At 40.1% G+C, this 16,665-nt stretch overlaps 1 protein-coding gene across 1 annotated transcript; it reads left to right on the top strand.

Moving 5' to 3' along the window:
• The first annotated feature begins 1,951 nt into the window (after positions 1-1,951).
• Positions 1,952-16,374, top strand: rasip1 (Ras interacting protein 1). Its single transcript, XM_026939992.3, has 16 exons — positions 1,952-2,349; positions 3,315-3,436; positions 4,073-4,524; positions 4,882-5,142; positions 5,577-5,809; positions 7,524-7,682; positions 8,107-8,311; positions 9,424-9,722; positions 10,088-10,249; positions 11,448-11,488; positions 13,167-13,321; positions 13,821-13,933; positions 14,054-14,336; positions 14,574-14,737; positions 15,052-15,193; positions 15,275-16,374. Exons 2-16 carry the CDS (start codon positions 3,315-3,317, stop codon positions 15,451-15,453), a joined length of 2,970 nt encoding a protein of 989 aa, XP_026795793.1. The 5' UTR covers positions 1,952-2,349; the 3' UTR covers positions 15,454-16,374.
• The last annotated feature ends 291 nt before the right edge of the window (positions 16,375-16,665 follow it).

Below are 16,665 nucleotides of genomic sequence, written 5' to 3'. Positions count from 1 at the left end.
CTCTCTAAAGCAGGGGTGTCCAATCTTATCCACTTATCTGCAGGCTTTCATTCTAACCAAAGAAGAGCCACACCTTATATTCAATTGAAGGTTAAGATCAACTGATTAAATAGGTGGAATTATGTGTGGCTCCCTTTGTGGATAAGATTAGACACCCCTGCTCTAAAGACTGCATTTATGTTAGTGATCAATTCAGCAACTACCTGCCTTTGCAATATGCTCACCTTGCATGTGTTAGTGACCTTGTAGTTGAACCCAGGGTTTCTGCCCAGTGTTGTACTTTAAAAAAAAAAGTACACTTTTGTGTAGTCTACGTATAGGTCTTTAGCCAGAGAAAGCAAAAGCCAGACTTATTAGAAGTGTGGGGAAATGTGTTTAAAAAAAAATGTTAGGAGAACCAGAAGACTGATTTGGCCTGGAGAGAATACGGGATCAAGCAGAGGTGCTTCAGAGCCCACTAAAATTATTTTAAAAATAGAAAATATTATTTAATGATGAAAAACATGCCTGTAATGATTGGACACTGTATTAATCAATAAAATTGAACTGCTACACAGTCTGTAACCTTAGAGATAGAGAGAGGGGTTAAAAAAAGTGGACAGATCTCAGATCAGCAGGTAATGCTGTGTGAATGATGGGTTTTGAGCCAGTGTGTAGTAACTGTTCTTTGCCTTTGCAGGGCACTGTCAGCTTCTGAATCAACTACCAACAGGGCAGGAGCCTTCCAAAATAGGAAAGTACTGTAATATGCTGTAAAGTCTGGCATATACCAGCTCCTTGAACACACTACTGTACTGTACTCATTCATTCCATGCACATTCTCTCCTCCAGCCATCCAGTCAGGAAAACCTTTCACTCCTTTGCCAAAAACAAACTTGGAGGGACGAGTCTGAATGACGCACAGGAGCCTTCACAGCCTGCTGTCAGAGCTTCCTTTCTGAGGATCGTGCAGCTCACTGCATCTCTGACCTGCTATGCTCTCTCTCTCTCTCTCTCCCTGTGTATGTGTGTCCCAAAGATTTGCATTCTGATTCTGAAGGTTTGGCTTCATGCTTAATCAGAAGTACTATGAAATACAATTGATTGGAAAACAAATAAAACTGAAAGAAATTAAGAGTGGAGTATAATTTAGTAGAAAAGACTTTTCATACACAAATACTTTCTTTCTTTCTTTCTTTCTCTTCATCTCTTACAAAGACACACATTCCCTCTTTCCTGTCACCATTATCCTGTTGTTGCCAAAGTCAAAGGTCACAGGTCCCTTTCTCTCATCAACTTCCTGTCAGTTTCCCATTTCCTTTTTTTGAGAAAAGACCCCTACCCGAATTAAATAAAACATGCTATGTATAAAACATGCTGTGGTTAGCAGAATGTCTGTGTTAGGATTGTTAGTGTCCCCAGTGGGCCCTCTTTATTATGTGCCGAAAGATACCATGTTACCATCTGTAGCTCTGTCACTATGGGGGAAACTAATGAAGTGCAACTGTTCTGCCTGTCAAGTGCTGAAATAACTGAACCACAGAATAATACGTATGTATATTGTTATTTTTACTCTATATATGTAAAATGTCCTGCCTCAGGGTGTACAAATGGCTGCATTAGACTGTTGCAGCTTAAATCCAGAATATAGTGAGATGTCTAATTACTGTTGTAGTGCACTGTTGCACCTGTGGCTTCAAATCATGTTAGTTCTAGTCTATACACAAGAACATCCCAAGTGTCAAATCAAACCCTACAGTGCCCATATGAGTCCAATCAGACCCAAACGAATGCTACAAGGCCATAATAAATGCAAAACCAAATTCCTGGCCTGACATGGTGTGCACGCATTTCTTCATAACATTTCTATGTTATACATCTCTCTCTCTCTCTCTCTTTCTGTCTCTCTCTCAGGATATAGGTGTTGTCCAGAAAGGGGGGAAGGAAATTCTGTCACTAAGAACAATGGGCCTGCTTCTCTATCTATAGGCACAGATCAGGGGAGCAAGAACGAAACGAGGGAGCCAGAGAAAGCAAAAGCAAGACTTATTAAAAGTGTGGGGAAATGTGTTTAAAATTAAAAAACGAAATGTTAGGAGAACCAGAAGATTGATTTGGCCTGGAGAGAATACGGGATCAAGCAGAGGTGCTTCAGAGGTGCTTCACCGTGAGGCCGCCCCAAAAAATGGACTTATCAACCTTAATTTCTTTAAAATAAGGACACAAAACGTGGATCAAAAGTCAAAAGGTTTTGAATATATTTGCTTGCTATAGCAAAATTATCAGGACAACAGCATTGATTAAGGAGATTTAATCAGACCTAATACAAACGTGTCGCAGTGGGTGAGTCAGACTGACAGTCATCTGCTGGTGAGAGGAAACACTTACTCTGTACTTAATATTAAATCTGTTTGAAATGTAATTAGCATCTTCATATGGTTTCCAATGTTCATTGGTTATAAAATCAGTTAATTAGAAGTTAGAGGCTATATAAGAGTTTGTTTCTAAGCTCAAGTGCAAAGTGTTTCTGGAATATGTGTAGCAGATTACACTGATATTTGATAAGCTCTTCATATAAAGGAGTGAGATAAATAAAAGTTGATAAATAAAAGTGTTTGCCAGTGTGAAGGCAGCTGTTCAGGGCCTCAGCCAGTCCGGAAATATATATGTATACTTTCATATTCTTGCCATGTTCTAATGTTTCTTCTAATTATTATCTTCAGGGCTATTAAAGTTAGGCAATAATACAATATGACTACCATTACCACCATGTTGGTTCCTTGTCGTGGACTGACTCTTTTTTGGCCTACAAAGATGTTTGCGTAGTTCAGGAGCTACAAAGCCAAACCGCCTGCTTTGGCTTTTAACTTGCAGACAGGAATACAAAATAAATCATTTTCATAAAGCCCTAAGTATTTGCTGGATTCCTCACTAGCTCTACATTAATATTCTCTGAGGTTTTGCTTAAAGCTGAACAAAGCAGGAAAAACGTTCGACCTTGCATGTCCTGATTACTCGAAAGGATATTTCAGGATTTCCTGTCGCCTATTGACTGATGTCATACACTGCCAATAACTCAGACGCTGTAAGTTGATTTGGCTGAGGACAAAAGAGCAAAAGACTAATGACAACAAAAAGAAAAAAATTCTTAATGATATTAAAATCTTAAAAGATGACTCATGTTATGAGCTCAGTGAAGTCTTGTTGTTGTGTTCCACTGTTTTTTTTTTTCATGTCTTCATCTTCGTCCTTGTCTGCTCTATCTATCTTGTTTAATCCTTCAATTTCCCCTATCGTTTTATATTTTGCTGTTTTCTCTTCTCTGGACCACAAAGATGGAGGAGTCTGGTAGCCCTCGCTTCAGGAAGCTTCATTTCCCTGTGGGCCTGTGGATAAATTCTCCACGGAAACATTTTGCCAAGCTGGGAGCACGTTGGCCAAGTGCAGCATCAGTCAAGTCAGTGCTCTGGATTTAATAAAAAACTGCACTGTTGTAGTATTATTTGTTTGTAGTACATATGTCTTTCTTTACTTCTGTGATGAAATGCAATGAACCACAATGGACAGTGATTGTCTTTCTCCACTCCAGCATCAGTACACACCAGATTTAACAGCAAACAGTGGGGGTCGAAGAGTCATTACACTAAACCCTTACTGGGTTCTTTTTTCCAAAACCCTAAACAGAAACTCCAGAGCTGTTGAGCTGTTATACAACATTGCTTAAATTGTTGTCCCAATCAGGCAGCACTTTTAAACTATCCTATAAACATGTTGTCCCAATCAGGCAGCACTTTCAAACTATCCTATAAACATGCCTGTTTTTGAGTTTTACCAAATGACACATATAATTATTGAAGGAATATATTAATCTTTCTGAACATTACTGCTTGTGTAAATTATAAATAGTGCATTTGTTGCTTGAAAAGAGAGTATGATTTGTCATTCGTGAGGGAGAAGTTGTGATTGTGGTTTGGATATGATGTAAGGTTTCTGGAGTGAAGAAACAAAAATGCACTAAACATTCATACTTTGCTGAATATTCATGTTTTTAGTTGATTTTAAAGAAATTACATTCCTATATTCACTTCCTCAGATCTACTACTAGCTCAGATGCGGCCTCAGTGCATGAGACTCCGCCCCCAGCACCTCCCACTGCCCACTCTTTCTCTAGCCCCTCAATTTCGCCACCCTCCCCTTCACCTAACCCTGCCTTCCTTCGTCCTCGGCCAGCCAATCAGCAGTCTCGTGCCAAGCGTCTGTCCCACCTCTTCTTAAGAGGGCGGTCCAACAGTGATCGTGACCGTGCCGTTGGAGAACGTGAGAGGGAAGTGTGGGCTCATTCAGCCACTCCATCACTGCATCACTACCTGCCCCCTGCATCATCTTCTGCCCCAGGACTAGTGAAGATTTATGGTGATGCTCTCTCAAGCGGAGCTAACTACCGTAGCCTGCTGGCAAACATCCACTCTACAGCACGACAGCTCATCCAGCAGGTCATCACCCGATACACTGAGAGAGAGAGGGAGAGCGAGAGTGATGACGTAGGTAAGTGTGCCAGATGTCACTTCCTGCTGTGGACCATGGAGGATTCTGGGTATTTGCGGTCCATGCTTTTCAAATCTATCCCTTTAGCACCTCAACATTTAGGTTCTTTCCCCACTGTAATGTAATTGTTCGGATGAAGTGCAACTGCACTACACCTTCCAGGAAAGCACATAAGACGAACCACTGCCATAATCGTTATTATTTTATATTTTGCTCAGACATTACCATTGTTCGTGCATGACCCAAAATTTTACTGAGAACACGTCATAGCTCAACTACAAGTTTACAAGGTCTTCAACCTGCCTGTGATAATGTCACTTCCTTAAGAATGTCCCAATGTCCTGTACACCTGCCCAGCTCTCCAGAAGCATTCTCCAGAGGACTTCCTGTTGTGTGATGTCATTGGAAAGCCCATTCAGCAGGCAGATGGTGTTGTACAATGGCAGACCGAATGCCGGAGAGGTGTAGCACCCTGGGAATGTCCCCTGCTGCTAGTGGACATGTGGAGGCCCAAGGAGGGCTTTGAACGTCGATTTGAGATCCAGCGGCGTGATGAGTATGAGAGGGAGGAGAGAGAAAAAGAGAAGGAAAGGGAGAGAGATGGTGAGAGCTACCAAGGTGAGAAAGGACTAAAGTGATTGTTTTGGAATTAAGCTACAAACTCCAGATCCAGTTATATAGATATGCTATGTAAAATGTTTTAAGAGGTGATGTATCTGTATAGCTGTTACACAGAGGCCTTTGACAGATGTTCTTTGTAAAAACACCAGTTTTTATATAAACGTGTGCAGCATGGTGGTGGAGTACATTTAAAACCATTGTGAATAAATACCTCTGTATTCCATCTCTATGCACAAACACAAATGTTTATATGGAACTATGTTTGTATAACATGTGGATTAAGAAATTGGAAACTGCTGCAAAATACTAAAGCAAGCTTTCCACTGCAGTTGAGTCTTGCTCATTTTATATTTTTCATATAAGCCCAAAATCTTGTAAAAAAAAAAAAGAAGCAAAGGAAAATAAAGTGTAACATACTCTTGTAATGGCAGTGCGCTGGAGACGGAGCCGCATGGCCTCAGGAGGTGGTCCTGATGAGGAGCGAGGTCATCGGGGGCGCAATACTGAACTCAGAAGGAGCATCAGTGATATGAACCTGACTCTGCGACGTCGCCAGGGCAACCAGGCCAACAACGACGCCAGACGTAGTGGCAACGCAACAAACAGCGGTGGAGCACAGGACAGGAAGAACATTGTGAGCATGATGGCAACAGAGCCAGGACAGGTGAGAACTAAAGAGGGGCAGAGAGGAGGAACAAGAGCCTGTGAAATACTGAAGCAAAATGCACTAGAGTATCAGGTGGAACAGTGTTGCTTGAGGTTAAACAATTCACTGTCACTGCTGACCAACCAGTCCACCTACCATTATATATCCAGCTACCTGTGTTACTGCATTGGGACTGGGGTCTTGTGGCTCCAAAAAGTTGTGGGAGCAGCCAGTCAGTATTAGGGATGGGCTATACCACAGATTTTATATATGAAATAAATCATTTATGACTGTTTGAACTTGGGTCCTGATTCGGTACAAAAATATATATACCAAAATATACCAAATCCTGTAGATTTTTAACAGCTTTTTTAAACTGTATATTTATTCACTCTATATTGTTCATTACAATGAATTTGGCAATGATAGTTACTGATGTTGGAATATAAAAGCCACTGGATTTAAAAGCATTGTATAGGATATTTTGAGGGTTGGGTTTGAGTTAGTTTTGGGGCATAATTTGTCTATATATTAAATAGAGAAAGTGAGTAAATGAGCAGACACACACAACACACACCCAGTAGTGTGTCACTTGAATAAACCCACATGTTCAAACTTGTAAATTTATTTCATCACTTCAATCTGACAAACATCTAAGGTTAATTCCCAGAGTCACTCAGCCAAACTGGATATGTTGTCACTCTCTGTTGTTAGTTTCTATGTTCCTGCCTGCCTGTGTGTACCTGTGTGTGAGAACTGGCGGAAGGGGAGATGGCAGTAGTTCCTATCCTGAACAACAACATTATGGCATACAACATTTTATTGTTCGTATCATGTGTGATAAAAAAAAAATGAAAACAGCTCAGAATATCAATATTCTTAGATTAATACAATTTTTTAAAAAGAAATGTCAGGATCAAAAGTATCAATTCACCAAATTCATCAGTCTACACTTTCCTAATCAGTAAATGGACACAGTGTTTAAAAGCCATACCATCGGTGCTGTGCCTCATTCACTTCTACCAGCAGCACTACTATGTAGTGTATGTCACTACTATGTAGTGTAGTGTCTACTACTATCACTGCTGTACTGAGAGCAATTCACTACACAAATAATATCTGGTCAGTGGTGCTTCCATTCCACTGATGGACAGGATAGAGGGGATGTGATAAATTGTCTATAGCATTAGATATAGACAGTCAGTAATTGAATACCTATAAAGTGCACCTATATGTAGGAGACATTTAAGTAGGTGTACCTGAGTGAATACTGTCCAGAAATATGTACTATTTGCAATTTATATTGAATGTACTGCATTGTGAGATATATGCAGTTTCTGTTTTACAGTCATGTTTTTTCAAGTTTCTAAGACGTCACTGGCAACCTCTGTCTATTACAAATGTATTTTTTTTTCCAATTTTGTATTTTCTTTGTTAGCACTTTTGACCTCTTTGTGACAATGCTTTCTTAGTTTCTAATATATATATATATATATATATATATATATGTATATATATATATGTATATATATATATATATATATATATATATATATTTATATATATATACACACACAGAGAAATACACACACACACACACACACACACACATATATATATATATTAGTTTTTAGGCTAGTTTGGAACTGATAAGGACTAATTTTGCATCAATTCACCCTTTTTGGGTGGCAATTTTAAACGATTTTATTAAACAGCATCTTTTGTTCCAAAGGTCACTGGATCGCGGGTTGTGAGTGAGGCAGACAGAAACTCACGAGCAGCTGAAGATGAGAAAGATGCCTGTGACCTGGAAGTGATGTCCCAGAGCCTGATCCTCCCCCCTACAGACCGTCCTTACTTCCTGTTGCTACAGGGCTATGACCAAAGCAAGGCTAGACATGCAGCGCAACCCTATCACACTGCTCCCCTTGACATCATACCTGCATCACCATTATCACAGCATACCATCTCTTCTTTCATACCTTTGGATATGGCATTGAGCACACAACACAAAACAGCTAAACAGAAGCTTACAATGCCCACAAGGGCTACATAATAGCTCTATAAACCCGCAGTGTCTACATATGGCCTCACTGCACAATGACCTCACACAAGACCACATTGTTGAAAACTGTAACCCACTTCATTCCTTATCAGATCTGCCTTTCTGATCAACTTAAGTTTGAAGATTATTTGTTATCACCCACACTGAAAATAGCAACAATATTTTCCCCTTTATATATTTCTCTCTCTCTTTCACCTCCTTTCTTTCTCTCTTTGACACTGGTTTTCCATTTTTTTTCTTATTCAATCAGGACTTTGTTTTGTACATCATGACGGGCCACACGCACGTTTTCGGGCGGAAGCCGACATTCCGCGAGAGGGAGAAGGACAGAGAGCGGGAGCGGAAAGGGAAGAGGCCTCTTAGAGTGGACACTTTCCTCTCGGCTCCTGACCTGCTCGTCCGTCACCTTCTTGTCAGGAGGGACTCAGCTGTCCCTGAGCAACCTCGTGGTCAAGGTATTTCAGCTGTCCCAGATCTCATAAATGAAACTAAATGTCAGGAAAAGGCTGAATAAATGACAAACGCAGCACAGCAGGAATAATTCTTAATGTGACAATACACTCTATGGCCTCTGTATGGTTCACATTTGGACACCTGACCATTGAACATCCATTACAAAACCATGGGCATGACAAAACCATGAGTTGCAAAGACACTCTGGGCATTTGTGTGTTTCCAACTTTGTGGCACTTTGGGAAGGCCCACATATGGGTGTTATTTTCAGCTGTGTACATACATTTGCCTATATAGTGTATGTACATCTGTAATAGCATTATGCAAGACGGTAAATTGCATGTAACAGAGTGACATATTGGAAGTGTGTGTAGGATACTGATCACATTTTCCATACCTGGGTCTTAGATGTATTGCAATTACCCTGTCAGATGGAAACCATCAGCACAACCATCAGACAATTTACTGTACAAGATGACATATATAACCTGTACACAGTTTAAAATTTTGCTAAGATGCTAAAGTAGAGTACATTTATGATAGACAATTGGCGGACAATGTGAAACAACTCTACGTTAAATGTCATCTAGTCAACTGTATTGTTTGACTAGAGATATCTCAACACAGTGAAATTTAGAGGTTTTAATTTTCCATGGTCTTCTTTACCTCGTCATTTCTGACCTCTTAAAACAACAAAAAAAGTTTGAGCTGCAGTTATAAGTTGAAGTACACTTCTCACCACCTTTGAAAGTTACAAATGTAAACTTTTCGTTGCACGCATTAAAATAGTCCAGTTAATCACTTTGTGTTTATGCTTCTGTAAAAGCACATCCTGGAGCCATCTCGATTCAATGACTCAAGCCCAGCTGTGTTTTGTTGGAGACACTGCGTCCATCACAATTTTTAGATTTGCCTTCTGAATAACTGATAAGGTTGAATTATATAGATATGTTAGACCACGAAGGCCACCAAACTGTGTTGGACTCTGGTGAATCGGGAATGCAGCTGTGCTGGCCTAGTAAGATCTGGGTTCACAGCCATTCTTTTAAATTCTTTAAATGGCAAATCAGTTTGAACTCGTGATCCATAAAACTGCTCGCTATTGTTTCTACAGCTTTGTTGCGCCCATTCAGAGGAGGAGCTGTCAGTCATAATGGAGTTGTGCTGTACAGAGAGGCGGTCCTTAAACCTGGAGATCTCATAGGACTCGGCAGCCACTTCGTCTTCCTGTACCGTGACCCCAGAGTGACCCCCACCCCGCCCCTAGCACTGGCTCTACCCTTGCAGGCCGATGGGATGATTTCCTTTGGCTCTGGAAACATGATGGACAGACAGGAAGCTCTCAGGAAATATCTGGGATCCACTGAGGCAGTGCTGAAATTTCAGGCAAATCATGCAGACATCCTCTTACAGGTACAATGAGTGGTACACATGCTACTATTAAATATATATTGTTGATGTTTCCTCAGATAAATGGTCTGACTCTAGATAAATATTTCTACAAATGAGTTTGATACATGTAAATACTGCAAGTGTATACACATAGTTTTTGTCTATTAGTTATTATTCAGAAGAAGAAGATTATAATTAATGTAATTAAATATTGTAATAGGTAAAAAATAGGGACTACAATATGATTCTAGCGATTCTTCAAAATGATTACTAGGTGAAGGACTCTTCCTTCATCTTTATATAACTACAGAACTACAGCAACAGCTATTGACCAACCAGGCACGAAGTTATCTTTCTCTGTATTTTATTTTTTATTTCTGTTTTAGGAAATTATGTCAAAGAATTCGACTCCAGATTCAGGTGGTGGACCCTTAGCGCCAGCTTATCTGCTGTCACTCATGATTGACCATGCATCCAAACATCTGGACCCTGCACTAACACCCCAGCTGCTGTTAAAGGCAGCCAATCAGATAAAGGCGATTGTGTGGGTGAGAATAAATAATCTACTATCATTTAAACAAAAAAGAATCAAGCTATTTAATTGTTTTAAATTGTTTAAATTAAATTCAAGTTTTTAACTACAGAGGTCTTTTTAATTTTTATAAATGTTTCACAAGTGTTATATAAGGAATAAAACACTTCTGGGCATGCTGTTATAGGAAAATCATCAGTGATGGGTTGGTATGATATCATTATCACTCCAAAGTTGATTATATTTGATAATATTCAAATGTCAATTTGAATTTTTTAACACAGCATGTCTAGAAGCATTTTAATCCTCTTATACCACAGTAATTTTCCACCCCATACCTTTTTTATTTATTAGAGAGCAGCACATTGCATATTTTATATGTTGTTAATGTTGTAGAATGTCCACCAAACAAGTTAGTTCCTTCTATTGCTTATAGCCACAGCTATAAATAATCGTTCCCTCATCACACTCCTTTTTTTTCTCTCTTGATGTTAAAAATACAAAAGATGTAGCTTTTCATGTTACTAAGACTGCAGAGCCCTATGTCCTGAAGATTTTTCTGTGTAAGAAACTTAAAGTTATACCTTTAGCTCCGCCTGTTACAAGGCACTGACATTGGAGACTCCTTCCAAAAATACTAAATAAATGTCTCCTCACAGAAAACCCCACCAGATCAACGTCCACCACACATTAATATAAACCTGTGAATTAGTGTCGGAGTCATACTATTATAGAATATTAATCAATTCTGTCCAATCAGAACTGTAGTATATATACTACTTACTATCCCTCAAATTGTGGCCTATACATGTTTGCTCTGTTACTCTACTCTTCTGTTAAGACCTCATGTAAAGACATCTAGAGTAAAGAGAAGACATGATATAACTGAAACAGAATTGCAGCAAATAGGATTTGGTGACAACAGGGTGTGTATGCGTGCATATGTGTGCTATGAAGAGCTGGGTTGGAGCAGGCTGTGGTTTGAGGAGCCACAGCTGCACACACATGGGCTTTCACTGGTATTTCGCTGGAGTTTGTAAACAGAGGTTGACTGATGTCATTTCCACCCATTTGGAAAATGTGTTGTCATTGTCCGGACACATTGGCCAAACATACCCGCCCAAGCATTTATCCCAGTCTGCTCTAATCTTTTCTCTCTCTCTCTCTCTCTCTCTCTCTCTCTCTCTGTGTGTGTTTCATTATCCATGTTTCAGGAGAACATTAAAGAGTTTGGAGACAAACATCCGACACAAACGTAAGACTGACTTCTGGCTTTAAAACGGTGTATGTGAATTGCTTGATGTGCCATCCTGTTTATCATAGCCTCATCCGTTTGATCCACTTAACCTCCTAAACTCCAAGAAACAGTGAATGATTCCACACTTCCACTCCTCACACTTATAATGGAATATTCATTTAATCATTTTTGCATTGTTCTTGTTAGTTGCTTAGGATAGAAATATAACTGCCAAAAACATATGCTGTGCTGATTGGAGGATAAATTTGATTGGAGGATAAATTTTCACCAAAACCTGCAAAAGCCTGGATCTCCAATATAAAAAGCATTGTGATTATGACTTATAAACTACAGGTGTAATTGAAAAAAAAAACACAGAATATACTGTAATTTGTAGTGTGGTACTGGGTTACGTGTCTGAGCTAGTCACCAGGAGACTGTATTCAAAATTTTAGTGAGGTCCATGTTGCAGAAATGTGACCCACTTCACAGTTAATATACCATAATGCTGAATGTACACTACACAAATTGCATCCATTCTTCCATAAATGGCTCTAACCCAGATTAGACTGTTTAATTTTATTGCTTACAGTTCTCTCTCTCTCTGTGCATGTACTCATCTTCCTTTTCTCTCTTGCATCTCATCAATGAAGACTGAAAAAGCATACAAAAATGCCATGTACCAACCAGCTAATGCATGGTACATCAGCTAACATTACCGTGACCAGCTAACATTACTGCAACTAGCAAGCTGATTTGGCTAGCAACATTACAAGCATGTTGTGCTTTACAAACCGCCCAGTGCAGTCAGCATTCCAGTTCATCCTAAAGGTGTTCAGTGGGGTTGAGGTCAGGGCTCTGAGTTCTTCCACTCCAATCTTGGCAAACCATGTCTTCATGGAGCTCGCTTTATGTACAGGGGCATTGTCATGCTGGAACAGATTTTGGCCTCTTAGTTCCAGTGAAGGGAAACTGTAATGCTACAACATATAAAGACATTCTATACAATTGTGTGCTTCCAAGATTGTGGCAAAAGTTTGAGGAAAGCTCACGTATGGGTGTGATGGTCAGGTGTCCACAAACCTTTGACCATATAGTGTAGCTATATCAGATGTGTGTTGTCTCTCAAAAAGAAGTTGTAGTCCAGTACCACAGCATAGTGTATTGTGAGAGCTAAACATAATGGATGATTAAGTCCATACACAAACCTAAAGTGCCCTCCTCATCTCAGGTCCTCAGGTCAGTTGAGAACCAATCATCACTGCTGATTCAGTAGTCTTGGAAGGCAATATTCTCTGCATGGTAGGCTCCATTTTGCCACCACATTATTAGATGTCACTGTTCTGTAATATTAAATTTGATGACTGGAGGCTAGATGAGAGGTTAAAAAAGAAAACCTTCTGAAACTTCTGAGGTCTAGACCTCTGTGTCCTCACAGCTAGTTCTGGCATTGATTGTATTGGATCTTCAAATCCCAGCACTGCTTGTCTGGATGCTTGAGCAAAGCCCTTAAACCTCCATTGTTCACCTGTGCTTATCTCAAATCTGCCAATTAAACATTTAAAAGCAATAATACACTAATTAGATTTTGGATCAGCAACAGAATGAAGTCCACTGCTGTCCATTCATAGAATAGATACTTGTGTTTTGAGTTTTTAATGGAGGTCATAAGTGTGTGGTGTGTGTATGTGTGTAGCTCTCCAGAGTCCGAGGCTGACCTTCCTCCTCCTAGCGTGGAGAAACTCTCCTCTGACCTCCGACCTCTCATGTTCTGGATGTCCAATGCCACTGAGCTCCTCAACTTCTTCCAGGTCAAAGTAGAGGCCATGGAGAAGGAATGGGAGTTCGAGGGTGAGAAAATAATAAACAGAAGCACCTTATCTCAGTGGAGTTTACAGATAAATTTACACAACTTGCATTTTCTCAAAAAAGAAAAAAAACCCATAAAAAAATAAATGCAGCATTCTATCTGGTGAGATAAAAGTGTTATGTCTCTGTAGGCTTGAATCATTGTCTCCACATCCCATTTTCTCATGCTGCTGTTTGTGTTCAACACAGTAGTCAAAACAGACATGCACTTTATATTCTCTTCTTTCTAATTATTTGCAGCTGTAAAACAAACAAAGCTGTGCTGGAACTACTTGCATATGGAAATAATCGACTATCTAGTGTGCTGAATTGCTGCTTATTTTTCTATTGTGTGGAAAGCATGAAAATACAAACCGTGCCCTAATGTGACCTTTGTCCTTTCTCATATGCTTTTATAAATGTATCTCTGATTTGTAAATACAGTCTCATGGATGTATTCCAATTTTCATATTTGTAAGCTCTGTCACTTCCTCACATTAAGCCCCTGGTGACCCCGTTCTGTCAGCTGACATGGACACTTGCTCGGATGCCCTGGCGCAGCTGGATGATGTCATCATGCACACTTTCCAGCAGTGTGTGTATCACCTGACGAAGGTAAGAGGCAGTTAATGTATAGTGCCTTGAGATATTAAAGGCGTGACTGACTGCTCAATGAAAAAAAATGAAAATGCTTCTTGATTTCTCCCACATCCTCTTGTGCTCTCCCTCCATTAGACCTTATACTCCCTCCTTCCCACTCTATTGGACACCAACCCGTTCTCCAGCGAAGACAAAGAGAAGGAGAAGGCTGGAGATAGTCACAGAGTTGAAGGAGAAGGGGCTGAGGAAAGTGATGTATCTAATCTACCCCCCACTGTGGCAGGGCTGGTGGAAGTGTATCGCTGTTCCTTGCAGTTGACGCGCGAGGCCTGCCTCTCTCCACCTCTCACTTCCCAGACCTTCGGCTACCTGTTCTTCTTCACCAACACCTCACTCCTTAACACCCTGCTTGAGAGAGGTAGCATTGCTTTAGTGTTTCATATTTATTCAGTACTGAGAAGTCAACATTAAAGCTGACTTCTTAAATAAGTGAAATGTTAGCATAAGCTAAGGGAGAGAGTGCATACCGAAAAGCAGCCATGGCGATGGTAAAACTGCATTTGCTGCACACATATTCAAATTCAAATATAAAACGGAAATGTGTATGGTGTGTACTGCTGTTCTTAACTTGATTGCGTTCTCCGTGCTGTTTCAGACAGTTTGTTTTCCTGGTCACGTGCAGTGCAGATTCGCACTAATCTAGACCTGGTTCTAGACTGGCTACAGGGGGCGGGACTAGGAGATATTGCCTCGGAATTCCTCAAAAAGCTGTCAAACACTGTCAACTTCCTGTGCATTCCTAAGACCCGCCTTATCCAGGTAAAAGTCTAAGAGCAAAAATGTTAAATTGAACACACACTACCATGATTTTCAGTATGATAAATTACATGATATGGATAATTACAATGTACAACAGAACTTTTGGGAAAGGTCATTTCAGTGTCCATATCCTGAAGAAATATGGAATGAACCCAAATTGGAACTTTCTTTAAACATTTATCCAATGTCCTAAAAAGATACATGCCTAGGGGTTGAGCCAAAAGCTAAGAAAACACTATACAGAAGTTTAGGAATATATTCAAAGCCAAGTCTCAAGATCTCCTCTTTCTTAACACCGCTGACTGTCTTGTCAGTCATCTTGGGCCAGCCTACAGGAGGACCATGCCTTGTTAAGCCCTGCGCAGCTTCACCACCTTCTGACTCATTATAAGCTAGGACCAGCCAGAGCTCCGCCTTCCTGTTGGGCTCCGCCCCCAGGCACTGAACTCGGAGGCGGTAAGTAGCTAATTCTGCTCAGCGAATGATGAGTCAAGAAGTACAGAAACTTTATGTTTTGTTTGTTTTTCCTAAATTTAGATATTTTTGAGAGCTTCCTAGACCATCCACCTCTTATCCTACCCAATGAAACCCCGAGTCTGGACCTTACTCAGCCAATCCCTAACCCTGAGCTCCAAAAGGAAGTGACACGTCTGCGGACTTTCCTGTGGGGTCTGGATCAGGACGAACCTCCTGCCAATCAGAGAACTAGGTTGTAGTAGTGGAATACAGAATCTCTGGGGTTAACAGTACTTAAATTTATACAAAAGACACACCAGGGTCTTGGCCTATACAGCACATCTGTAAGATTGCAATACATATCACTTTCTCTCTATGTAAGTACAAATTGCTTTTGAGAGTTTTTCACAGAGTACTTCTAACTGGCATGGGCTGTAGTCCTTTAAAACTCTTAGGAAGGACTTAAAACGCTGTAAAAGACGCTTTTTCAAAATGCCCCAACGTTATTGTTTAAAGCAAACTTTGCTCAATTATGATGCTTACCCTGTATAACTTGGGCATCATGTTAGATAATTATCCATCATGTTACATATCCACACTAAGTTGTATAATCATTGCCTGGCTGCAGTGGTTACTTTACTTTTAGTTTTTTAAAGAATTTAGTTTATATTCACTCTTTTTACTTTTTAGGAATGCAAAACGTCATTGTTGGTGACACCTAGACCAGATATACGCTAATGTACACTAAAGGTCAGAATATAACACTAAGGGTTATAATAAATTCTTGCATCATAGTATGTATATGCCATATTTTAAATCACACCTTGTGATGTTTGTGTTTTTCCTCTATATAAACACATTTTAGTTACTACAGTTACACTGAGCAACACACCTGACATCCTTTTCCCTACGATTTTCTCCATCATTTACAGTGAAGCGTGCCCCAATCTTCCCTTCCAGGTCCCCTCACTGCACTATAAAGTTGGTGATTCAGAATTATCCGTGATCTCACCCACCCTGACAACATGTTACACTCTAGACCCATCTCCAACATCTGCTTCTCACTATAATACACTGACCTCATAATACACTGACAAGGTTCACCTAGATGCATTACATATTATATCCATGTGTTGTATGTCCACATATTGCCAATAAAAAATGATTGTCATGAGACCAGTTGATTTTTGCATATAGTTTGGTTATGGTGTGCTTGCACTGATTCCATGTCAGCCAAGTGCTGCTCATGTCATTCCATTAATGAACGCTGGGGGGCGCGATGGCAATACACACAGTCCCAATACACACAGGTTTAATAAACCACTTATTACCAGCAGATCCCTCTGAGCAACAGGGGCAACAGTTCAGCAAGACAAGTGTGAGGTCTGATGAGCTCATCAAGTCTGTCGTCAGTAGACAAAGTGAAATTCAGTCTGCGAAATCGAATTACTGGACATGATTCACTATGTCAA

Source organism: Pangasianodon hypophthalmus, chromosome 1, assembly GCF_027358585.1.
Source record: "Pangasianodon hypophthalmus isolate fPanHyp1 chromosome 1, fPanHyp1.pri, whole genome shotgun sequence".
NCBI classification, from domain to species: Eukaryota; Metazoa; Chordata; class Actinopteri; order Siluriformes; family Pangasiidae; genus Pangasianodon; species Pangasianodon hypophthalmus.
This window is presented reverse-complemented; position numbering and strand designations above follow the sequence as displayed.

Excerpts from the sequence above, each read along its gene's own strand:
- rasip1 (XM_026939992.3), top strand. The coding sequence starts at position 3,315 with ATGGAGGAGTCTGGTAGCCCTCGCTTCAGGAAGCTTCATTTCCCTGTG. Across the intron at positions 3,437-4,072 it reads CCAAGTGCAGCATCAGTCAA|ATCTACTACTAGCTCAGATG; the intron begins GTCAGTGCTCTG and ends TCACTTCCTCAG. Across the intron at positions 10,250-11,447 it reads AGATAAAGGCGATTGTGTGG|GAGAACATTAAAGAGTTTGG; the intron begins GTGAGAATAAAT and ends TCCATGTTTCAG.